Source organism: Jatropha curcas, chromosome 2, assembly GCF_041381405.1.
Source record: "Jatropha curcas cultivar XTBG-Jc1 chromosome 2, XTBG_Jcur_1.0, whole genome shotgun sequence".
Lineage (NCBI taxonomy): Eukaryota > Viridiplantae > Streptophyta > Magnoliopsida > Malpighiales > Euphorbiaceae > Jatropha > Jatropha curcas.
In genome coordinates this window covers 3,876,833-3,902,837 of record NC_143152.1, presented here as the reverse complement: position 1 = coordinate 3,902,837, position 26,005 = coordinate 3,876,833, and the positions used below count along the sequence as shown (strand labels likewise).

Genomic DNA, 26,005 nt, shown 5'->3' with positions numbered 1-26,005 from the left:
ATTTAAGTCAATTTCTATAGTTTTTTATACTTTTAATTTTGTTTCTTTTTTGTGTAATTTGATTTTTTAATTCAATTTGAAAGCATCAATATCAATCGCATGGTCTTATTACAATTCGAAAATTAAAAATATCTAAGTTATATTTATATTTCAAAAAACTAAAACCAATCAAATTCAGCCTAATTCAATTTGAGGATTCAATTATTTTAATTATTTTAGTTTCGATTTAATTCAACCATTCAATTTCATAATTTAAATGATTAAAGGTGTCATGAAATATATTTTTAATTTTTTAAATGATAAAAAATAAATTGTTAGCCAAGATTAAATATTTCGAAAGAAGAAATGCATCCTTTGTAGATTTGCACCAACAATAAAAATCTTATCAATAAGATTAAAATGCCTATTCTACAACTAGGTTATCCTTCAAATAAAATGCGCCATCCTCTGATTTGTAGCATTAATTAATTATATTTTACACATATTCTTTGTATTCAAGTTCAACCCGTAAAAGAAGGAAGGAATTAATTAATTATATTTATATGCTTCTTCACCATTTTGTTCCCCATAACTTCTCCTGTGCAGTTGTTTTCAGTTCTCTCAGCCTCCATTTCATCTAAAGCTCATAAACTTGATTAAACTCTTCAAAGTTTCAATCTTTCTGCTGCCATTTCTCTTGAATCACATCGTTTTCGATCTGGCTTATATTTGAATTGCCATTTAGATCATTTTTTCACCCCCTTTGTTTCTTTTTGCTGATTTCTTTTGCAAACCACTGATAGAAACGAAAACCCATTTGTTTCTTGGGGTTTTTATATATTTCCTTGATTGAGTTTTGGGTCAACAAAGATGCAAATTAATGGACATACTTTTTAAGGTCAGCTTCGTTTCTTATTTCTTTATTTCCCTATGTAATATAACATTTGGTGGAAATGCATATGCTCCTTAATGTGTTGGTTTAATCTTTTGTTTGGTTGGTAAAATATATTAGTGAAATAATTTATTATATTTGAATCTTGTGTTTCTTTCTGTTTAGCATATGAGAAATGAAAACAGAAAAAGCCTTTCATTTTCTCCAAATAGGATTGGAGATTTGGGCTCTTTTTTCTTTGTTTTGTATAACCAAAGCTGCAATTATTAATTTCAATTTTGTCCCTTGGTATTATATAAACTGAAGCTACCATGGATTCATTGTTGTCTTGATATTTCTCCACACATCTTTCTAAAAATATATTATAGTTTTGCCATTTTCAAGAAAGATTCTGAGTGCAGCTTCGAAATTGATTTTCCAGGGAGCAGAAAGGTGGAAATTCAAAAAAAAAAAAAAAAAATCAGTTTTGATTGGGTTATTAAGATACAAAATCTTCAATCAACCGAAAATAGAGCTTTTTGAAATGGTTCAGTTGTGTCTTTAAAAGATAACGAAATGGGACTAGAAGTAATTCAGTCTGTGGAAAAATGCTGTATATTCTGGTTTTGTGAGCTTGCGATCTTTCTTATTCATTTTATGTTGATTGTTGATTTAAAAATTGCGAGTCTAAATCAAATAAGACTTTGCTCAGAATTACTGGAGTCATATATAAGATTGTGGGATTGTGAGTCAGCTCCAACCCCAGTTGGAACCTATTTAAACAAAAAAAGAAATTGAGTCTAAACACATTGTTGATTTAGGCCTCTCTTTGGTCATATTTGCAGGAATCTTTAGTTGTTTAAGATTTCGTTTCATTCAACTTTACAATATGGGTAGAGGTAGAGGGAAAGGGAAGAAGCAGACTGTTATTGCTTCACATGAAGATCCTAGTATCGGTGAAGATGACCAAGTTCCAGCTTATAAAAGAAGAGGAAGGCCAACAAAGCCATTGAAGGATGATACTGAAGAAGGAGAGGAAGAAGCTGCAGAGATCAAAGAAGATGACAAGGATGTGAATGATTCAATCTCTAATAAAGATGCGAAAAGTCTTGCTGCTACTGAAAATGGACAGAAAAGGAAGAGGCCTGGACATACCAGTGAAAATGCAGATTCTGTCAAAGAGGAAAATGATGTTAGAACAAAATTGAGTACTGATAATTCAGCAGTGAGTGGTAGATTCCAACAAAATGGGAGCCGGCGCAAAAACAAGCCTAGAAGAGCTGCTGAAGCTGTTGTTGAGTGCATGTAATGTTCAATTTTGTTGTTCAAATGGTTGCATACTATCTTTCTCCATGGGATAAATCCATATTATGCTTACAGAGCTTATAGTCTTACATTTAAGTTTTAGGTATTTATTTTGTTATTTGCTGCTTGTTTTTGTAATTGCTGATTCAATTTCTTGATTCATATAATCCTCCAGTCTTGTGCTATTTGCATTTAGTTATGGCCCTGAGTTTAGCAAAATGAGAGCCCTTTAAGCATAACAAAATCCTCTTTTCAGGAGAATTACGCTTTCTGCATTCATATGTTTGCTGGCATTGGATGAGTAATTTAACCTTAGCTTCTTATTTTCCTGGAAAATCTTAGCTTCTTATTTTCCTGGAAAATCATTCATATGACCTTAAGCCTTACTCAACTAGTTGCATGAGCATATTGAATAGGGGCTAAATCAACATATTCATGTATATGGGAATTTCAACATTGATTTCACCATATATATGGATTCTGTTTGAATGTGAAATATTTGTGACTTTGAGACATTATTTTAAGGTTGTTTTTTATCATTATTTTAGTAATGATATAAATTTAAAAAAAAACCATATATTTTATATAGATAAACAGTATTAAATAAAATACTAAAAATTTAATTTCAAATTTAAATGATATTATCAAATATCAGTTAATTGAGTCCTTTAAGCTTATTTATTGGGCAACCATCCTTATATCCCACTATAGTTTTTTCTTTTTCTTTTTTTTTTTTTTTTATTATTGGATTTAAGGGCTGTCTTCACCTATAAAAGGAAGCCCAACCCATTTATCACTTAAGGGCCAAAGATAAAAAAGAATCACAGAGAAAATAACAACCAAAAAAGAGCACAGAAACACTAGAAGATCCTCTTCTTAGTGAGATTTTTTTTTTTTTTTTTTTTTGTCTTCTATATTCTTTTAGAGAGTATTTGGTTGATCTTGAAATTATAATGTGCATAATAATTATAAATGCCTAAATTAAAGGAATTACATTTGAAATTTATTTCTTAATGATTAAATAGAATAAAAGTGTTTATTAATCAGGTGGTGATCTGATTAATCTTTTTCATTTATGTAAGAAGTGAAAAGTGTTTCGAGTTCAAATCTTCCGATCACAGTTATTTTTATCAATTTAATAAATCAATAGAATAATCAAGTCACATAGTTCGTAGCGTTATCTCAACCTATTGGTCCCTCTAACGAATTCAAAATAGAATAAAAATACTTGGCAATGGGAAGAATAGTAAATGGGCAGGAGTAGCTTAGTTGGGTTTGGAGAAGATTTAGTTGCTAGAGAGTTAGAGAAGTGTTATGGTTCCTTTGCTTTTGTCCATTTTGGCAGTCTCTTATAAATGTATGTGTACTGTCTGAATGTGTGGACAATAACATAACATCGTTGTCATTCAAAAGTTATTCCTACCAAGCATCTTCTTTTCTTTTCTCTTTCTATCCTTATTTTTTTTAAAAAATGATGTTTTGATTGATTGATGGAGTATTTTGTAACTATCATTGTTTTGTAAAGATTGACAACTTGTTCAACTCATTAATAATTTAATATATTTAAACTTTGATAATTAAAGATTGACGACGGTTGATACATTTATTATTTTTTAATAAAATTAAAGTATACTTGTTGATATATTTATTGTTTTTTAATAAAATTAATGTATAATTGCTATGTAATAATTAATAACTATCATTACATGAAAAAAAATCAATAATATTATGAAGATTTTATTTTAATACGAGTAGTCACATATTACTTTACTTTCAAAATATTATTTCATAAAATTTGTAATATAAAAACAAATAAAAATTATTTCTACACTTCCAATTATGATAATGAAAATAGTACATCAAAACAAGTAGTAGTTAAGAAAGAAAATTACATATTAACTAGATCTTTTCTCTAAACAAACTTATATACTTTTGTAATATTTAAAAAGAATGTAATAAAATACTTATAGGCATTCAATGAAATTAAATAAAAATAATTAAAAATACATCAATTAGGAAGCAAATTATATTAATTAAAAACCATAGTACAATATATTTTTATAAATTATAATTTTTTTTTATTATCATCGAGAGGTGTAATCCCATCAGATTGTAAGATATAAAAATTTTTTATATCCTTCCATTGTGATTTACGAGTGTCAAATTTATATTTTTACCTTTATTAAGATTGAAGTCGCTTACCGCTTCTTATCATGTTTTTTTTTTTAATATAAAATTATATCAATATTTTTTTATTAAATTTATATGTTTACTCACATATATTATAATTATAGAAATCTTTTTGGAATAAATAGCCTTTGCCATAATTGGTATAAAACAATTCATTAAATCTGGAATTTTGACTCCCGAGAGCATTCGACGAATATATAATTAGACGGACCAAAAAGTTTATATAACTTATCAAAAGAATCTTTCTTTAGGAAAACATAAATAGAATATTAATTATTATTTGTTAATTAATTATATTAAAGAGCACTTTCTGCCACCTTATATGCTAAAATAACCTTTTCTTCTGAAAAAGAAAAGGAAAAAGAAAAAAAGAAATCTCATTAGTACGGACACAAAAGAGTTTAAGGAACATATGTATTATTATTAATCAAGAAACGAATTTATGCTTTCAACTCTTTTATATATTTCCACTCCATCTAGCATGTGGTCCACTAAATTTTTGTCAAATCATTTTTTTTTTTTTGGGTAGAATTTATCAAATCAAATTTAAATGAATTGATTTTTAGTGTGGTCGTTTCTTTTCCATTTTTATTTATGCCATTAATCTAATAAATAATTCGATAAATTAATTTTTAATTCATAAATATTCAAATGATTATCGTGGATTGATTATTTTAATCCAGTTGCCAACCATTTTTCTTTACACGGGCTTGGAGCCGACAATGCTTTGCTAAGTTCAGTAAATATTGTCGTACTATTATTAAATAAATAATTTATTTTACAATATAAGAAATTGTGAATTCAGCTTTAGCCACTAAATCAAATTTTGTTGGCAATTTAGCAAACTTGTGATATATATATATATATATATATATATGTTAAAGAGGTGAAAATTCATTCCATCTATCTTTAATTAGCATGAACATAGTATTGCTAATTAAAGCAAGTGCAGCAATAACAGTTACGGCTATAACTACGCAGATGTCTCCTTTGAGAAGCATGCTTTCCAGGGCTGGGATTTTCAAAATTTCTGGCACAATATTTATATATATACCAATTCTTTCCTTATAAAGATATGTCTGCGGTTGGTTAGACAACGGTCTGGTTAGTCTCACTTATGTATATAGCTAGGGGTGTGAAGTTTGAGTTTTTTTATCATAATTGTTTTCATCGATTTGGCGAGTTAAAAGGAAGGCTATTTTATTATATAGTTCGCAGTATTATTTCGGTCTATTTTAACCACTCATGAATTTAAAAAAAAAATTCTACCTATTCAAAGAAAACAAAGAAAAAATATATATTTTCCCTTGCACTAAACATAAATAAAAAGAAGAAAGTGTATGTAGCTCTTTTATTTTTAGAAAAAAATCAAATCAAGTGTTTATAGGTTTTTTTTTTTTTTTAATCATTTGGCATCCACATTTTACTTGTTGGACTAATTCAGATTTACACCGAGCGAGTCCACAAATGTAACAACGTTCCATCCCAAACATTTAAAGTCACTCCACATTCAATGTTCGAACTTAGACTTTCGATCAAAGAAAAATGAATCTTGTCATCCCATATTTCTACTACCTATATTTCATAATATTTATCACATTTGAGAAAATAACTTATTTTAAAATATTTGTCACATTTGTAGTTTCAAGGAGTAATAAGTGTTTTTTTCTATGTTTACCCTTTATATATAACCAAATAATTATTACTTCAATTTAATGGTTTTATTGGAGAATTAGTATTAATTAAGGGTAATATAATCAATTTACTCGATAATTTATTATAATTTAGATAAAGTTAATAGTTTTCTTAAGAAATGTAAAATTTCAAATGCAATAAGTATTACGGAATAAAAATAGTAGTTAAAAGTAATTAAGTGTATAGATAATGATACCAATAAATGAAGAGAAGGGATAGAGTATGTATCTAAGTAGCCTAAAAGTATGTATCTAACTAGCCTCAAGCCAGGCTCTTGCTATTATGAATTGAGGACCGCAACGCCATGACCATGTAGAAAAAGGGTAGGGTCTCCCACTAGTGTTTAAGGGGTTGATACGGCCTGTGTGTTGTCTTAAATTGGGACCTTAACACTTAACTAGTGGCCAGAGCCGATGAGGATAACGACTAACACACTCAGTAGTCATTTTAAATAGACTCTCTACTCATCAACCAAACAAAATGCGACCAAAAAACACTAAGTGTAAAAGTTACCAAACCAAAACATTGTATTTTAGGCTTTTAGTTTAGCACAGAGGGAAGTAGGTTTGCAGTTTTAGAACGGTAGAAGGAAGCATTAATAAATTAATTAATTAATTAATATTCACTGAAAATAGAAAGGAAACAGCAAAGCGACCTTTTAGAAGTAATAATAAATCCAATGCAAAAAAGAAAGATATTGCAAAAGTAAAATCTCCCAAATTTCTAGTGATCTAATTATTTCGTATCACACTTGCCAACACCACAGCCACTAGTCCCCAAAAAGGTCACATCTTCTCATAATATTTTTTAAATATAAATATAGGGAGGGGGTGCTTGGAGTGCCCAATTGTTCATTTTTCTCTCTCTCTCTCTCTCATGGGACCATTTTGCCCTTCATTTCTCATCTCCATACACACTCAAGAGTGCTTTATTCCTAGCAAGTTGCCACTCTCTCCAACTGAATCGAGCATAGCCAAAGCTGCATGCAGCTTATTTCCCATCTACTCTCAAAATTATAATCTTTTTTAAAGTCCAATTTGCATTTTTGTTTTTAAACAGAATGATAAAATTGTTTGACGTAGCTACACATCGTCTATTACTTATAATTATCGAAATAAGATTTATTTCGTGAGTTGATTAATTAGATCAAAATTTAGAGACTAAAAAGTACTTTTTTTATTTTATTTATTATATACATAAATATGTTTAATACGTTTTGAATGAGTCGATATTTGCAAAAAATAAGCTAAGTAAATAAATTATAAGTAAAATTTATCTATAAATAAAATTTTATATTTGATATGCCATAATTTAAAATAAAAAATTCAATTGAATACTATAAAATTATATTTAAAATAAATTCTCAAATGAAAATTTATTTTTCTTTATTTTCTATAATACCCTTGATTTAATATTTTAACAAACATAAATAATAACCACTAATTTTTTATTACCTGAATACTTGTAAATAATTAATAAAAGATAAATTTAATTGAAAAATATAAATAAATTAATATGATGAAAAAAATAATATTTGTTATTTACCTTTTTTTTATCCTTTAACAATAGTAACAAAAACTACTGATCCAATTTTTTCTATAAATTTAAAAATGATAAAAGAATTCTATATTAATAAATTAAAAAAATAAACTCAACTTTTTAGCTAAACTAAAAATAATAAACATAAATATTGCTCTTAAAAATTAAAATAATTACTTAAATTGTGATATTCATTATCTAGTCCTACAAGACCGGATATTGGATACTCAAAGAAAATTTTTAGTAAAAGCTTATCAAGTTTAAATCCAATTGATCTTTGAAAATAATTTTTAATTCAAGAAAAACTTTATTTCAATGAATTATAATAGTATAACTGTTAAAACATAATTCTCAAAATATTACCTAAGAGTTCACATTTTGTTTTGAAAAAAAAAATCTAGATTCGAAAACGCTGGTCCTTCTGTGGAATCTGTAATAATAATATTAAAAATACTTACTGAAAATTTACTAAATGACTGGAATAATTAAACACCAAACTTAATTGAAATAGCTAGAAATAGATCAGTACGTGCCTCTGGCACAAAATGTGACACCATTGTCTAGTCCTACGGAACCGGATTGTGAGTGTTACACAAACTATAAAATTACTTAAATGGAAAAATAAAGAAATTTTATTGAATCGTTAATCATAAATATCTTTTTATTCAATGTATTAATTTCTATCACTATTTAAAAATATGCTGAACATAAAAAAGAAAATAAGAATTTATATGATATATTTAGTAGATATAGTAATCATAAACATAGTACTCAAAAGGAAATTAAGATTAAAAAAAATATAGAATAAATTAAATTATAAAGTAACAAAATGTTATATCAATTTATACTGTGATTATTAATTATTGAAGAAAATGTACTTATATCTTAGAAATAATATCTTCAATTTAGATATATAGTCTTGCAATTTATATAAAATTCATATAAATAATAGTCTTCAATTTAGATATATATATATAGAAAAATTATTGAAGAAACTAATTAGTGTTATATTATTAATACAAAAAAATTATTATTTGGATTATTAATTACTGCAAACGAAAGAAAACAAAGATCTTTTTAATAATGTGCTTTCAAAAAAAAAAGGATCTTTTTAATAGTGAAATAAATTTATTTTATGGTTATTAATTATTGAATAAAGAAATGAAAAATTTTATAATTTGATTTCTTCAAATTAAATAATTAAATAAAAATATCAAAAATTTTAAAAATAACAAAATTCTACATCATTGACTAAATTTCATAATATCACGCTACATAAGCAAATTTGATTGGGCTTTTATATATTTATTATATGGATAGATAGATATAGATATACAATATAATAATTTGATTTTTAATTCATATAAATAATAAAATTTATATAAATAAATACACTCATATTTTAGATATGTATAGAAATAATAGCATTGCAATTTATGTAAAATTCATATAAATCGTCTTCAATTAAGATATATATATAGAAAATCACTATCCAAAAAATTAATATTGAAATTTTTATCAATATTATCAAGAAAAGTTCCCAAAAAGTTGTTTTCTGATTTTCGTAAAAAATATTTTTGGATCAATATACAAAATGAGATTAATTTTAAAGAATTTTTCTTTTTTTAATAATAAAACGATGAGTATATTGACATTTTTCTAAAAAAAACTAAATTTTAAATGGTTTTGAGCAAATTTTGAAAAAAATTAATAAGTTAAATAAACATAAACTTGAAAAATTCACTTTGTAGAAGAAGGATGGTAGGTTTATTACAAAAAGTTTGGTTACTTCTGTAGTATTCGATTAAAAATTTCACTTACGTTTTTAGAATTTGATTTAGTTATATTTAATTTCATTAAATTGAATTCATATTATTGAAATCTATATTTTTTTTTATTTTAAACACAAAAATATGGTTTTCAGATAAATTCTATAAAATTTTATAGAATTCATTTGTTCTAAATAAGAGATTAAATTTATTTTCCATCAACATTAATATATTTTATTTAATAATACGATCCTTTTTTTTAATAGGTATGTTAGAGCTACCTTCACAGCTTAAAAATTACAAGTTGGGAACCTAGACTCTAGTTAAGCACTTAACAAATATTTCCCCTTTCATAACACCTTCACTGCACCCCCTAAATATAGTGAAAAAGAAACCCCAAAAAGGATATTGTTGAAGACATCAATCATGAAATTTCCGAATCTGAGCCTGCTCAAAATATTTTGGTTCACCGACCAAGAAAGAACAGTCTCCATTCACTAACCAAAGAAAGAAAGAAAGGGTCTTTGATGACCTTTTAGACCATTGATATGGGCACCCTATATCCTTATTTCCCACTGGTATCAGTCACTTCTACTGATAGACAGAGATGGAAAGAAAAAAAAAAAAAAAAAAAAAGAGAAAAGAAAGAAAAAAAAGTTCTCATTGATAAAGAATAGCATACGGCCAAAGGAAAGAAACAGGAAAAAAAGCTTCTGTGTAAAACGACAGTTGAATTTAGTTGCTCTTGCCCATGTAAACAGTCCCTGTTTTTATTTTTTTAAAAGCTTCCTTGAACTCTACAAAGTACCTCTCTTTTACTTCTGTCTCTGCTTTTTTCACTATTATTTTCGATAGACGCAGAGAAAGAAAGAAGAGAGAAAGAGAAAGAGCCAAAGAGGGGTGTCTCTTGGTCAGTCAGTGTACTATGCTATACCCTCGCTGGCATGGGCCAGTGTCAGGTGTCTGCTTTTATCTGCCTTTTTTTTTTTTCCTCTTTCTTTCAACTCTAAAACCATAGAGCTTAAACTCTCGTCTCTCTCTCTCTCTCTCTCTCTCTTTTTCTCTCTGTACTTATACTTTCCTTTTCTTTTTAAATAGTATAGAGTCTTCGCCAGCGACCAGAAAAACTACCATGAATGAACTGTAAGAGCCACTTATGGAAATGGGTTCGGGTTCTTTTACCGAGTCAGGTGATTCTAGCCCCTCTTCTCCACCCGTTGAGTGCATAAATGGGTTAAAATTTGGAAAAAAGATCTATTTTGAGAATGCAGGAACTGGGGCTGGGGCTCCGGTTAAGTCTACAACCGGGTCTTCTTCATCTGGTTCTGGAGCCTCGGCCAGGAAAGTTCATGGTGGCCAGCAGCAACCACCTAGGTGCCAAGTTGAAGGGTGTAAAGTGGATCTGAGTGATGCTAAGGCTTATTATTCTAGGCATAAAGTTTGTGGCATGCACTCCAAGTCTCCTAAGGTCATTGTTGCTGGTTTAGAGCAAAGGTTTTGCCAGCAGTGCAGTAGGTAAGTTGGGTCTTAATTTTCTTTCTTTCAATATATTTATTTACTTGTATTCAATTCCTTCTCTATTTGTTTTAAAATATAATCCTGGCTTCATGCTTTATTGAAAATTTGATTTGGTTGATTTATGTTTATGGTTCCTTTGTTGTTGGAATTTATGGGTCCTTTTGTCTTGTTGTGTTAAAATTTATTAGCTGAAGAAAGCTGAGGAATTTTGGTTGAGCTTGAGCTGGTTTGATAATGGTAATTTTCTAGAGTTGTTATAGATTAAGGTACAAGTGGCGTGGTCGTGATGTAGTTGTGGCTCTCAATGTCTCTTAAGCGGGTTTTGTATTTATCTTTCCTTATCATCATAGATTGTTTTTTGTTTGGTTCGTTGCTGTCAATTGGATAGGCTTTTGGATAATTTCCCTTTTTCTATCTGTTTATCTTTTGGATTTATATTTCTTTATAATCATATTGACAAGCTTTTGAATTTATAAGGGTACCTATTATTTAGAAATAAAATAAAAATTAGGTAATTGGAAGAGGGGGGGGGGGTTGTTGGGTTGGTTCTTGCTGTTTGTTTATGTTTACTATGTGCATTATTATTTGGAATCTTACTGTTAATCTCCAGCGTGTTGGTTTGTCCATGTCCTTCAATTTGATTTGATTTGATCCTTTTTTGTGGTAAGTTATTTAGTTTTAGGCATTTCTGGTAATAAAACTACAAATTTTTCCCTTTGTTGAAGACTGTTCAGCTTTTACTAATGGGAAAAGTTATATTTTTCGTTTGTCTTGCCTTCTGTTGGTTTAGGAAACAAGTATCTTCTTGCTCTTGCATTACTTAATTCTGTTTTAGACATACATAGTGTTTTTCTCGTCTTTTAATCCCTACATTAAGATAGCTTATGATTATACTGTGAACATTTCTTTTGGGTCAAATTGGGTCTTGGGCTACATAAACTCATAATCCCTTCTGAGTTTCAAAGATAGACCGTCTTAGTTGTGATTCAAAATTTTTAATCATTGAGCCATCTCCTAAGGAATTCCAGATAAATATTCATATATTAGAATGTAATGTTTTCTAATCTTGTATTTTTGTCATATGCTCCCCTCTACATTTAGGAGTGCTTGTGTAGATATAATTAGTTTTTATCTTTATATTATGTATTAAATTTTTTTTTATGCAATGCTTTTATGTTTTAGACTTCTACTTCAGGAGAGGGAAAATTAGAAGTGGAGCTTTGAATCCCTGATACTGATAGCTTGTACTTGACCCAATGGTCACTTTGCAGTTATAGGATTACTAACCACCAAAAGGGCATGCTGTTACTACAGATTGGTCCTGAAAAACATTTATAGTTCTGGACTCATTGATGAAGTTTGGGACCCTATGTTCATATTGTGGTTATATGAGGTGGTCCGGAATTTGAAGGACCAAATATTGTTTTATAATGCATCAATTCTTCAGCATTTTCTCTGCCAATTCTGATAGGACTCTTCTGGTATGACAATTGTAATTGCAAATGTGGTCCCTTTTGATCATCCTTGTTTTAGTAAAATGGGGTACAAGTGCCGCTAGAACTTTTATCATATGATAGTATTGGCATCAACATCCAGTTGAGATTTTGGTGAAGTTCACTTGTACCAATCTTAGACATGTTATCAAATATTTTTTTGGTAAAATTAGTAAATTGAAACTTGATTTTAAGTGTTCAATTTAGGAAGTTTTATATCGGGTATCTATATTTAAGGGAAAATCTTATAGAGGCTTGTTCAAATGCGGGAACAACCGTACATTGCCCAAGACTTCAGATAAGATGCCTCTTTGATCTAGAAGCACACTGCAATTTTTTCTTTAATGTTTTGGTTTTAGTATTTTTCCACATGCAAAGGAGGGAGGGTGGCGGTGGAGGTAATGACCCTCAAATTAAATATCATTGTTTAAATGCAAATTAGTTGAGTTCAGTACACTATCTGATTTGTCAAGCTAGAAAGAACCACAATTTCAACTAGGTTGATATGTTTCTTTGTAGAATGCAGATCTGGCAGAAATGTTAACATACAAGAGTTTTTGCCTCACTTGCATGGTAACAGGTTTTCTGAAGGATGTTTCTCAAATTTAAGGGATAGGAGAGAGTGCGCTTCTTTGCACAATTTTTTAAACCCTTTCGTATGTTCAAAGCTTCATAAATTACTAGCATCCTTTTAGTGAACCAGAGCATGAGTTCTAAGTTTAGATTGGGAATACTTGCTTTGATAGTGACCTACAATTGGATTGACCCTGCTTTGAGAATGACTGTGCTACATCTAAATGTAGTTGAATGGTTTTGGACCACTTGATTTTGTGTTTGCACGCAAAATACTTCATACCATTTTACTAAAATGTAAAACCATTCAACCATGTTGGTTTTTGGAGTTGAAGTTCTCTAAGTTTAGGTGGGTCCATTATTTTTTTGTTGTTGCATTTGAAGTCATGCTTGTTGACCATTTTTCTTCAGCAACATATGCTCCAATTCTCGCTATGACTCAAGAGGAAAGGTATTTAATCATTGGACTCGAATGTGAGATCTCCAAATTAATATATTCTTTAATATTTGCCTTCATAATCTATTAAGACATTATCAAATATGGAATTTGGTAATAGAGATTACTGTATTCTTATGCTGAATCAAGGATAAGTGACCTAAGATGAAAATGTATGATAGAAACTTGGCACTTGGTAAGGTGCCAAAATGTAAGGGTTTAACCACATATAAAAAGTTATCTGGTGTTGTTTATCCAGTTAAAATTGTTAGGTGAAATAAATCCTCACCTGAGAATATTTTAGTCCTTTCAGAAAGTATGTAATGGGTGGCATTTTAGTTGAAAGTTTCAATTTGAATTTCTATAATCACAACTTGGTCACATTGGTCAAGCCAGACTTATGCATATTTATTGAGCACATTTATCCTAATGGAATCTAAAGTATCTAGAAATCAGCTCAAATTGTGTTGGAAGAAACGAATAGAAGGACAGTGGTTGGTGAGCAATCAAAAGGTGAAATTTGAGTGTTTTAGTTTTGTAAGCACATAATGTTGAAACAAATGGTTGTATATTAAAACTTTTTTCTTTTCCTTCTGAATAGGTTCCTTTTTGTATATAGCTATTTAAAGGAAACTATTATAACTGTTCTGATAGAAAGTTATTTGAACTGTTATATGGTTAAAATGCGTACTATAGTCATTAGCAGTTCATCATTTTTTAAACAAATGTTTTTTCTTTAATGATTACAAGACTGAAAGCCGTGAGTATGGCTTGTCTCTAAACCTAGGTTTCATTAGTCATTACAGCTCTTGGTTTTAGGATCTTCTCAATAATATTAGTGACCACTTCTTTCAAAGTTGCTATTAGAGGGCAGGCCTTAGGGTGCAAGGGTTAGCATTCAAAATGACCAGAGTCAGGCAACCTCAATGAGGCGCTCGCAGTTGGACAGAGGTGAGCGAAATAGACCGGCAATATATATGCTGTTCTTGTTCTATAATGCATAGCTTGATATTTTCAGTAACTACTATTAAATATCAATGATAATTTGATTATAACTAAATTAATATTTCAATTTGAGTCGTGTACCCTGGCTGGATGGATTATACCTGCAACATCTTTGCCCCAGTTTTACTTGGTGCTCCACATTAACTATAACTCTTCATCCTAACAACGTCGATGGTTCACTTTTTTTTTTTTCGTATTTGTTTTGCAAGAACGGTTTCTTGACCTTTCCTAGTCCCAGTTTATATGGATTGCAAAAGGCCTGTGATGCCAACTTCTCTTTTGTTTGTCCATTTGTTATCTGTTTATATCTATATGCAAAGATAATTGGTGTTAATATTTTCCTATCACTGTCTATTAGTAACTTGTCTGCTAGTTATGATCAGATTTCATCAACTTCCTGAATTTGACCAAGGAAAACGAAGTTGCCGCAGACGCCTAGCTGGCCATAATGAGCGGCGGAGGAAACCGCCACCTGGATCAGTGTTGTCTTCTCGCTATAACCGTCTCTCTTCAACACTTTATGGTAAGACCACTAAATGTTTCCTCTCTATGACCGCCATGAAAAACATATGGTTCTAAATATGATTTTGACTGTTTGGTTTGTTTGGTAACAGATAGCAGCAACAGAGGTGGAGGCTTTCTTGTGGACTTCAGTGCTTACTCAAGGCTTAGTGGAAGGGATGCATGGCCAACTGGAAGATCATCAGAGCGTTCGCCTGTAAATCAAACTGCATCGACAGGAAGGTCTATTCCTCATCCATGGCAGAATAGTTCTCAGAATCCTCCATCCAATCTCTATCTACAAGGATCAGCAGCTTGTGGAGCTGGTTTTTCCAGTTCTGGAATTCCTTCGGGAGAATGCTTCACAGGAGTTGGCATTGCTGACTCAAGCTGTGCTCTCTCTCTTCTGTCAAATCAACCATGGGGCTCAAGAAATCAAGAACCAGGACTTGGTGTGAATACCCAAGGAGCACCCATGGCTCAATCAACAGCTCCTCATGGTGCAGCTGTGAATCAATATTCGAACCCGTCTTGGGGTTTCAAGGGCAGTGAAGCTAGTAGCAGTTCGCACGAGATGTGCCCTGATCTTGGTCTGGGTCAAATTTCACAGCCTTTGAACAGTCATTTCTCAGGTGAGCTTGAGCTGTCTCAACAGAATAGGAGGCAGTATATGGAACTTGACCACTCCAGGGCATTTGACTCTTCTACTCATCACATACACTGGTCGCTCTAAGCGGCCCACTATGTGGAATCTAAACTTTGCGCAGGTGACCTTATGCGTGTATTTTTATGTTGGGGCATAAACCTTATCTACTTTTTTTGGCACTTGGTGTTTATTTGCATAAAATTGCAAGACTGTTGCTAATGTGCACCTATGTCTCTTAAAATCTTAATAACAGTGGCAATGGCTCTGGTACATTGGGCTTATTAAGATCGACTTTACCTGTGAACTGGAATATTAATATTATTATTGTTGTTATTATTATGACTGAAACAAGGAGATATGTTTGACTGATTATCATTTAGGTGGCTCTGTGAAGCAGTTTGTGTTTTGAGTTGTGTGCTCATGGCCATTGTGTGTTACGAGGCAGCTAAGCTGAGGTGCATCAGATGCTGGTGGTTATATGATGATTAATGGAATCTTGCCCCAAAAACCAAAATTTTTAGTTCGACTTTCATATTTTCAAGATGTTTTGACGTGGGATAAGCAGATTAGTTAAGGATTGAAATTTCCGGCCCCTTAATAAAGTTGTCGGTTCAACAGCTTTGCAAGAGAGACTTTGATTAAACTCTGCATGTTTTAGTATATGTTTAGCAACGTTTGAGTAGTTAAGTACCATATTGAAAATGTTAGATAGAGGTCAGTAAAATTCATGCTTTAAAAATGACCTTCAAATGTTTTCAATTATAAAAATTTCAAAATGGTTATGCTGCTTTTTAAACATCTATACTAGTGTGTTTGTTTTTCCATTTCTTTCTTTTTTCTTTTTTAAGTCTACTTTGATACCAAACAAACTCATAATCATTTGCCTCAACCACAGCCACTTCAATCTAACTTGAATGAGGGAGATGAGGGGGAAAGAATCTCGAAAATTTAACTTTTTGGATTTGGCTATTGCCATCAAACCTTGGCTAAAAATGACACCATGTAGTCTGAACTATCTAACTAATAATTAAGCATATTGTCCAAACTGTTGCAGCTACCTATCCCTGAGCATGTAAAATCCTATGAGAAACTTTTACGTGACTTGCAATGAATCAAATCCCCAGCAGCAACTTATGCTTTAGAACATGTGTAAGATTTATCACCTTTCTGCTTTGCTTTTGCCTCAATATCTTCTCCGGAAATCAACATTGCAAGCAGACATTCCACTTGGATGCTAAATATAAGATGAATCAAAACAAGTTGGGACGCCACTCTAATGTTCATCTTCATCTATTCCAGGGCAGTTGGAGAGAAGTGCTTCCATTGTTTCATACTGAAACAAGCAGCAAGCTAATGTCATGTCTTTTGAATTTGTAATTGAAGATGTACATATGCAAAAATTTCGGTATGCTTCATAATCAGCTAGAATGAAAGAAATCGACTTGCCTGAAATCCACAAAATAGGCAGTATCTATATTCATCCCTCAGTGTCATCAATACTTCTTGCAAATCCTGCATCCACAAGTTCACTGCCCTTAGGATCTCCAAGAAAGTAAAAACTATCTAATTAATGAATATGAAGATAAACTGAAATGAATAAGTATAAAAATCTTAGTCACACTCAGATTTGCCTACTGAAAGAAGACAGTAATGCTACAAACATTCACTTACTTTGGATGAAATGATATTATATTTAATTGTTTGCAGAACCTGGTTTTCTGTTCTCTGTACTTGTTATAACTAAGTACCTGTTAGTCCCAGGATACAATTTGATCTCCCAATTTGATTCAAAAGGATCTTGTTATTTGGTTTTGTACAAGTCTTCACCAGGACTTACATAACAACCCCAAAAGACAAAAGGCACTAACAAGTAGGACAATCCAATCTCAAGAGAGGAGGGATTTGACTGATTTCAGAATATGTAAGACTTCGGCTTTTCCTTTTCAATTGGAAGAAGGTAAAATCCAATAACATCTTCTCCTTATCCTTGAAAGGAGAAGAAAATGATAAGAAAAGAAAGACATCCTCTCCCTGATAGTAACAGAAATTCAAAGGAATTTTTTACTTGTTCAAACTTTAGATAAGAATGTTAGCATGTTTACATACACAAAAAAAAACTCGTATTGATGATTGTTCACAACAAAATTTTCATTTAAGGATTTTGGAAAGAAAACCTTTCATAACTGCAATCAGGAAATCACTAAAGCAGTTCAGTTTAAACTTCATTTTTTTTCCTTTCTTTGTTGTGTGTTTGTCTGGTGAAAGAGAGAACTACTAGGAAATTGTTAAAATACCAAATGATTATTTTTCTGTTTCCAAAAATAATACATGAAACAGAAAAAACCATAACTCAATGCATTTCAATTTCCAAAACTGAAAATTGAAAAAAGGCCAAAGGCACAAAGATTAATGGTACATGAAGAGTTGTTAACAGTAGAAAGTTTCCTTAGGCCTAAAAGTTCAAATATACTAGAGTTTTGTCAAACCGTATCTTGTCTCTCGTCTCCAATCTAAGGAAAAGGTCCCCAATGCAGTTATCCAATACAACACCATTTCAGGAATTTTCCAAAACGTGTTTTAACATCAAGTTTGAAGCAAAATGAAAGCAAATAATAGCATGAAGCATATTGAAAACAGCTTTCATTTGGCCAGCTTATAATGGAATTTTATTTATATTGCATCCAAAGGTAACAAACATCATGAAATGGAATGTTCCTCACCAGTCACCAACCATAATGGCAAATGGATCAACAGAACCTATAAAACAACGTAATGCATCTGTGGCCCCATCATTGTTTATATAGGCATTTTTAGACTGCATCCTACAATCTATTTAGCTAATTTTTAATGGATTGGCTTTTCCCCCCTTGAATGAACTTGAGTTATTTAATCATAACTGAATGGCATTTTGATGTTGGATGAAGAAATTCTTTGGTTTACTTGCTATTAAGATTAAAATCACATATCACAGACAAACATTCGAAACAATGATTGGGATTTTTGTTTTTCCTTTTCCCAGCATCGAAGGCCACTAAATATTATGCACTTTTAGGTTTTATAACCGATATTTTTAGACCTCATCCTACACTCTATTTAGTTTATCGATCTGAATGTAGGGTACAGCTGTCTGATATGTGATTCTAATCTTAATAGCAAGTAAACCAAAGAATTTCATGATCCAACATCCAAATGGCAATCAGTTACTATTAAATACCTCAAGTTCATATGCGGCCATTAACAAAATCAAATTTAATATTAAGTAATTTGGCATGTCAACTGCCAAATCGCATGTAACAACAACAAATAGTTGGATGGACATCCATAATTTGTTCAGTTTGAACACGTTACTCAACTGATTTCAATCCTGCTTACATATTAAAAGCAAAAAGTAGCTAAAATGTAACTTATAAAGAGTAATGAAAAAAATTTTCTCTGAACATACCTCTTCAGTTATTTCTTCCTCCTCTTCCTCCTGTTCACCCTCCTCGTCCTCATTCTTCTTTGTTGCCACGATTTCTTTGTTCTCCAACTGGTCAAGAGCAGCTTTTGCTTTTTTGAAATTTACAACAACCTTCCTACTCCGCCATTGTGATTTTTGCCTAGACCCGAACTCTGCTATCAATGTCTCTTCCTTCCTTCTGTTCCTCTCAGCATCAAGCTCCTCTCTCTTCCTCTTCTCCTTATGCGGATCCTCCCTTCCAATTCCAACGCGTGTTCGTCGAATCTCAATTGCCACCGGCTCAGCTCTTCCTGAGCCCTCCTTACCAAGAGCTGAACCGGGGGTGTAACCCATTTGCTTTAACAACTTAAATCCAATATTTGATTGTGGAATTGGAGCCTCTATATTTGTTAAGGTTTGCTTATCCTCTTCTTGTTGCTTTCTTTCTCTTTCAAGTCTACGCTGCTCTTGCCAGCTGAGAGTTTTGGACTTCTTCTTGGATGATTGAAAAGCTGAAGTACTGGTGCCCAGGATCTGCACAAATGATGATGATAATTCTTTCCCTCATCCACTAAAAAAATAAGAATTAAAATAAAATTAGATATGAATATTCCAATTGTTTGGTGATGTCTAGATGACAAGTTTGCAGAAAAATAATAGTTCCATAAACTTAAACATATTCTTTACACAAAAAAGGGGGAAAAAAAAAACCCATAATCAACACTCCTCACTGTATAATAAAATATTTGCTTTAACATACATTTAGCACATGCATCTATCACAGATACAAAAACTTGCTTGGATATAAATATCTCACAACAGTACAATTCTACTGATTTCCTTTCATTTTTCTGTGTTTTCACATCTAAAATTAATTTCTTTCCCAACATAAGCTATTCACTGATTAAATTGGATAATTGTGTTAGGGTTTTGTAACTCAGAGCTGCAAATTAAATTATAGTATATTTAGTTTAATAAAAAAACTACCTAAATGTTCGATTAAATCGTTCAGTTCTTTTTGCTAGGTTTTGTTGCGCAAATAAACAAAGATCAACATAATAAGATAGAGAGAATAAATGTTGTTGAAGATTATTAAAAGAGCTCAAACTGACCTTTTTGCTTGAGAATTTAGAAGAATTGGATGTTTCAGGAGGAAGAAACTGAGAGAGATCTCCCATGTAATCTTCCTCTTCATTTCCCTGTTTCTTTGCTGCCATTACAGAGATTTTGATAAACAGAGACTAGAGAGTGAAAGAGAAAGAACATTTAGCAGAAAACACGATGGTGCAGTAAATGGGCCAATATTGGCCCGACGAGGTTGTAGGAACCCAAGCCCAATCAACGAGAGAGATTTCCTGGCACGTGTCACAAACGACCATAACGGTTTTCTGCTGACGTGGAAGCTGGACAGATACTGTTATATATCATGCTATCACCGTCAAGATCAGTACTCTGTCTGTAACAAACCAACCAAAAAGCACACTCCAACATCCTCTCTATAGTCAACAAGAGAATAGTTTCTTCAAAAAGGTTCTTCAAAACTCTATTTTCATTGCATTTCCACTCTCTTTGAATTTATTTTCATTTTGTTTCTTCAAAACTCTCCTCTTTGTTTGGTCTCAAAGAAAACACAAAGGAAAACGCAAGAAAATTTTTGCTTTTGAAACTCAGGACGAAATTCGTTTTCTTGGTAGTTTCAATTTTCTTTATCTTTCGTATTTTCCCGTAAATAATTTTCTCGGCAACCAAACAGGGGTTTCTTCTTGTAACTCGCAGTCTGTTTAACTAACACAACTATTCTCGAAGAACTAACTACACGTTTTTGCTCTTTGGTTCTAGGAAGTTAACTCTGATTCTTGAGATAATAATGGCCAAAGAGTTACTGCAATTGTATTTCACTTTAATCGCTTTCTCGGCGATTCTGGTTTCACAGGCTTGGGCATTTACGGATCAGAATGACGGTAAAATCTACTTCATAATCGTTTCTTCTCTTTCTATTTTTCTCTTTATCTATGGAGTTTGTTATAGTAATTTCTCTGAATTCTAGTGTTATTCACGATAAATGACAATACTACACTTCTCTAGAATACTCTCGATCCTCTGTTTGAATACTGCGAAAATACAGGAAAAGTAACAAGAAGTCATAGTTCTTTCGAAAGTTTTCGTCGTTCAGTAACCCATCAACAGAAATTGAAGTCTAATTTAGTAGGCTCAAGATTAAGAATTTACTTTTCTTTTGATGTTTTCTTAGAAACCAAACAGAAAAAAAATACTTAAGCCGGCGAATTATTATTTTTTATTTTATTTTTAAAATGGCTAAGAGAGGAAGAAATGGCGGGAGAATCACTGATCCATGCCCTAAATTGTCGTTATCTGCCCTTACGTTTGAGTAAATATCCAGTGTGTACAAGCTTACTTATTAACCATGTGGAACCCAAAAAAAAAAACATAATGATTATGACATAATTGATTAAATGGAGTTAATGGAGAAGCAGTAAATCAACTTAGATTAACAATTGTCTTGATCTGCTAATTGCAACTCACCAAACTAATAATCAATTATGTAATTAATGGGACCCGATTAATTAAAATTACGGCTATAACCTCTTTTTGTTGTTCCTCCAGGACTTGCTTTAATTCCCTTTTTAATACTAGTTTTAAAAAATTTAATATATTTTTTTCTTAAATAAATATTTAATACTCATGTACAGCACATATAATTGTTCTATTGATTTTAAAAAATTAATTATTTAATAATTGGATTGTCTTTCAATCTTGCAGTTATGGCCCTTGAAAATCTGTACGCATCCCTGAATAAGCCACCACAGCTGAAGGGGTGGAGAACTGGTGGAGGGGATCCATGTCAGGAGTCATGGACTGGAGTTTTTTGTTCTGGATCATCTCTCAGAGACCTGTATTACGCATAACCCACCATTTTCTACTGTTTGTCGACTATAATACATTGCCACTGTTAACATTAATTTGTTCTTTCACTTTCTGCAGTAAGCTTCAGGGATTAAACCTTAGTGGGTACCTAGGAACCCAACTGCATAATCTCTATAGTTTGAAGCACCTGTAAGTTGATTTTGGTTTTGGTTTAGATTTTGTTGTCAATGAAGCTGAAACTTTTGATCTACATTTTTCTGCTTTTTTTTTTTTTATTCTAATCGTAGGGATCTTAGCTACAATTATCTTCAGGGTGAAATTCCATATGGCTTACCCCCTAATGCTACTCGCATGTAAGTTGATGATTGTTCATTGCATCGTCACATTTATATCAAGTTGATAAATACTCATATGCGTTTATTTATGGATGATTTTTATATGATTGTAATGCAGCAATTTAGCATGCAACAAATTGAATCAAAATATTCCCTATTCTTTATCTACCTTGAAAGTTCTCCGATATCTGTAAGTTGCTCTCAGCTGACTATTCATTTTACTTGTCTCTGTCTATGAGCGTTTAGTCCTGAATCCTACTGACTGTTCTTCTCCAGGAATCTAAGCCACAATTCATTATATGGGCCCATTGGCAATGTGTTCATTGCCATGAAGAATCTAAAAGAGATGTATGTTCCATTTACACCCCATTGCCCATGCACAAACATAATTTAAGTATGACTCTTGTTTTAACTTGTGGTTACTCTTGTTTCTTCATGAGATACTGTCACAGGGATTTATCATTCAATTACTTCACTGGAGATTTACCAACTTCTATAGGATCCCTGACAAATCTTTCTAGATTGTGAGTTTAATTTAATTTCCTAGAAATTTGGACCTTAATGCAGATTACAATGTTTTACTCTCCTTTCATATGTCAAGTGGTTCTTATTTGTTGCTTTGGCCAAATCTGCAGGTTCTTGCAAAATAACCAATTCACCGGATCAGTTATCTACCTGGCTGATCTACCGCTAACCGATTTGTAGGTTCCTTCAAATTTTTCCCACTGTGCTTGGTAGCATTTTCCACATTTGGCTTATATGACTTTTTTGATCTTTTTCTTTTATGTGTTATCAGGAACATCCAAAGCAATCATTTTAGTGGTGTTATCCCAGCTCATTTTCAGTCAATACAAAATCTATGGTAAGTAACTGTTGTTAGTTTTAGCTGTCTGCACTAAGTACCAATTATCGTTTCTCTATTGGTTTTGCCTGTTGATAGGATTGATGGGAACGAATTCATGGGAGGCAACTACCCACCCTGGAATTTTCCTGAAACGAAAAATGTGACCGTTGGGAAAAATTTTAGTGACCAACCAACTACAGAATCAAGTGCCACAGATAAGTCTCTCAATCCTGAAGCATTTGGACACGTGAAGAAGAGACGGCTAGGCCCTGGAGGAATAGCTTGTATAGTGGTTGCAACAACTCTTGCAGTTACCTGTGCAGCAACTGCTGTAATTTTTGTCAAACGACCCCATGTTTTTCCAGTCATTAGAACCAGAGGTGAGACTATTTATGTATAAAATTACCATTGACGATTGATTACTGAAGTACAATTCACAAGTATTAATTGACCAAATTGATTATTGAATTCAAAGCTGCAGTCTAATCTTTGTGCGGAAATATGCCTGAGTTCCTATTACTAGTTATATTATTGATAACAAGTTACTGTTTTATATGTTTCACCCTAAATTATTTCTCTTTGTTAACTCCAAAATATTCCATTTAATGACTCCTTCAATCTTTTCTACTGCGTTGATTATTTAATGAATGTCATTCACTTTCTATGCATATTTCTAAATTATTAGCTCAAGTATATTTTTCTTATCTTTGATTTTCTTTTGTATTTATATGTTTTTGTTTTGAAATTATGACATTCTACCTGATAGCACAAACTATTCTTGACTTTCCCAAGTTTTCTTAAAAATGCATTGTTGATAGGCTACTTATCATTTCAACTCCCCTACGGATGAATGCAGTATAGCTTCTTTTGCAACATCAAGTGTTCTTATGTACTTCTTTTGTCATTGAACTTTTCTTCTGCATTTATTTTCTATATATCGTATCAGACTTTTCTCTACTAGCACTCAAAGCAAGTCCAAAATTCTTGCCAGTCAAAGCTCCATCTACTCTTGACCCGAACCATATAACTTCTACTTGCCGTACAACATGCTTTGCCGAGAAATTCAAAGCTCCAGAAAGTGCTAAAATTTACACAGTGGCGGAGCTTCAATCAGCAACAAGCAGTTTCAGTGAAGAGAATATACTAGGAGAGGGATCTCTTGGTTGTGTGTATAAAGCTGAATTCCCTGATGGCCAAGTAAGTATCTGAACTCATGGATTGCTTTGTCAATTGTTTTAACTTTTCAGATTGTATCCTGTCATGAGAAGTCTTTTTCTGCAGATATCAGCTGTGAAATACATCCGCATGGCATCACTATCTTTGCAAGAAGAAGAACAATTCTCAGATGTGCTTTGCAATGCATCGCGATTGAGGCACCCAAACATTGTAACACTTGTTGGCTACTGTATAGAACATGGACAACATCTTCTTGTGTATGAGTATATAAAAAATGTTACACTTCATGATGTTCTGCATAATGAAGAACACAAATCACTGCCATGGATTACTCGCATTAATATTGCACTTGGTGTTGCTGCAGCTCTGGAGTAAGTATCCCATATAGTTAGTTCCCTTAACAGGTTCCCATCTTTACTATAGTATGCATAGTATGACATGAAAACTTGTCTTTTCCCAATATTGGATTGAATTTAGACACCATTTTTTTTAATTGAAATAGCTTATCAAAAGCTGCAAAAGAGTTTTATTCCTTCCTCTTGCAAAAATGACTATTTCAGCTACTTGCATAGTTGTTTCTCCCCTCCTATCACTCATGGCAACATAAAGGCTAGTAATGTCTTACTTGATGAAGAACTTAAGCCTCGTCTATGTGACTGCGGCACTGCAATTTTGAGATCGCTGACAAGCAACAGTGATAAACTTAAGGTAAGCATTTGATTAGTCTCCTAAACAATTTCTTTATAACAGTAATAAGTGGCTAACAATAGGATATGAAGATGCCCTCTTAAAAATGGCATGTTAAAAGCACTTCGGCTACAGAATTTGTAACTTACTAACAAAGTCTCGTCTGCTGCAATTGAACAATGTTATAAACAGGCTTCTGAAATTGTTATTGATGACATTGGCTACACTGCGCCTGAGATTGGGGAAGGAGCAGATGACACGAAAAGCGATGTATATGCGTTCGGAGTGTTGCTTTTGGAGCTTTTAACAGGACGGAAAGCTTTTGATAGGTATGGCTCATACATATTCTTTTGTTTCTCTTACATTTTTTAAGTATTTATTAATGATAGATCTTTCATGTCCTCTAACACAGCTCAAGACCAAGTGAAGAGCAATCATTGGTAAAATGGGCTTCATGTCGTCTTCATGATAATGCATCTTTGGAACTAATGGTAGATCCAGGCATCAACATAACAACAGTCTCCCCAAAAGCTCTCTCCCAATTTGCAGATGTTGTTTCACTCTGTATTCAGGTATTGCCATATATTACTGCAATTTATTCAAGTAGTTTAGAAAAGGTAGCTCCTTTTTTTTTTTCTGAAATAATTGCACATAGTCGATCAGAATTATTTTCATGTGAACAGCCTGAGATGCTATTCCGACCGCCTATGTCTGAAATTGTGGTCTCTCTGGCGTCGCTGCTGCAAAAATTCACCTTTGCAAATAGCAGTCCTCTAGATGGGGCTGAAGATACCTTTGACACATTTTTTGACGTAACAGACTCTAGTCTCAGAGGCTCTTCATCACACCATTACTCCGCCAGAAATTGCTAGCAGTTTGCTTCTAAATAAATTGATAAGTGATTCTAGTTGAATACCATTCGCACTACATTCATTCCAACTGTCATCATTGTTGTAATTCTGTATTCACTTCATGAAAAATCTCAAATTCTTTAATCAAGTGAAAGGGATCCCGAAATTTTAAGTTCTCTAAAATTCTTTAATGTCTCTCCCCAATTTCCAATTCTCTTCTATATTTCAATAGCTCTACCATTTCTGTTCAGATCCTTCCGACATTTC

At 32.1% G+C, this 26,005-nt stretch overlaps 4 protein-coding genes across 7 annotated transcripts; 3 read left to right on the top strand and 1 right to left on the bottom strand.

The window, feature by feature from the left end:
* Positions 1–418: 418 nt before the first annotated feature.
* LOC105646499 (uncharacterized) lies at positions 419–2,322 on the top strand. The gene is made up of 2 exons (XM_012232355.4): positions 419–877; positions 1,696–2,322. Exon 2 carries the CDS (start codon positions 1,740–1,742, stop codon positions 2,157–2,159), a length of 420 nt encoding a protein of 139 aa, XP_012087745.1. The 5' UTR covers positions 419–877; positions 1,696–1,739; the 3' UTR covers positions 2,160–2,322.
* A 7,845-nt stretch (positions 2,323–10,167) lies between these two features.
* LOC105646498 (squamosa promoter-binding-like protein 9) lies at positions 10,168–15,871 on the top strand. Of its 2 annotated transcripts, XM_012232354.4 has the most exons (4): positions 10,168–10,307; positions 10,447–10,863; positions 14,757–14,896; positions 14,988–15,871. In XM_012232354.4, exons 2-4 carry the CDS (start codon positions 10,505–10,507, stop codon positions 15,605–15,607), a joined length of 1,119 nt encoding a protein of 372 aa, XP_012087744.1. In that variant the 5' UTR covers positions 10,168–10,307; positions 10,447–10,504; the 3' UTR covers positions 15,608–15,871. The 2 variants fall into 2 exon arrangements, with proteins under 2 accessions (XP_012087744.1, XP_089573782.1); XM_089717656.1 differs by lacking the exon at positions 10,168–10,307 and having other exon boundaries at positions 10,340–10,863.
* Positions 15,872–16,460: 589 nt separating this feature from the next.
* On the bottom strand, positions 16,461–20,232 carry LOC105646497 (D111/G-patch domain-containing protein). The gene is made up of 4 exons (XM_012232352.4): positions 20,072–20,232; positions 18,963–19,493; positions 16,967–17,032; positions 16,461–16,853 (listed from the first exon to the last, which is right to left on the bottom strand). Exons 1-4 carry the CDS (start codon positions 20,174–20,176, stop codon positions 16,794–16,796), a joined length of 762 nt encoding a protein of 253 aa, XP_012087742.1. The 5' UTR covers positions 20,177–20,232; the 3' UTR covers positions 16,461–16,793.
* Positions 20,233–20,354: 122 nt separating this feature from the next.
* On the top strand, positions 20,355–25,921 carry SRF2 (STRUBBELIG-receptor family 2). Of its 3 annotated transcripts, none has more exons than XM_012232410.3 (17): positions 20,355–20,489; positions 20,799–20,920; positions 21,741–21,873; positions 21,963–22,034; positions 22,133–22,198; positions 22,299–22,370; positions 22,457–22,528; positions 22,633–22,704; positions 22,816–22,881; positions 22,977–23,042; positions 23,121–23,404; positions 23,971–24,221; positions 24,306–24,571; positions 24,761–24,908; positions 25,080–25,216; positions 25,300–25,459; positions 25,571–25,921. In XM_012232410.3, the coding sequence occupies exons 2-17, from the start codon at positions 20,827–20,829 to the stop codon at positions 25,757–25,759; spliced, it is 2,148 nt and encodes a 715-aa protein (XP_012087800.1). In that variant the 5' UTR covers positions 20,355–20,489; positions 20,799–20,826; the 3' UTR covers positions 25,760–25,921. The 3 variants fall into 3 exon arrangements, with proteins under 3 accessions (XP_012087800.1, XP_089574179.1, XP_089574178.1); XM_089718053.1 differs by having other exon boundaries at positions 22,621–22,704; positions 24,016–24,221; XM_089718052.1 differs by having other exon boundaries at positions 22,621–22,704.
* The last annotated feature ends 84 nt before the right edge of the window (positions 25,922–26,005 follow it).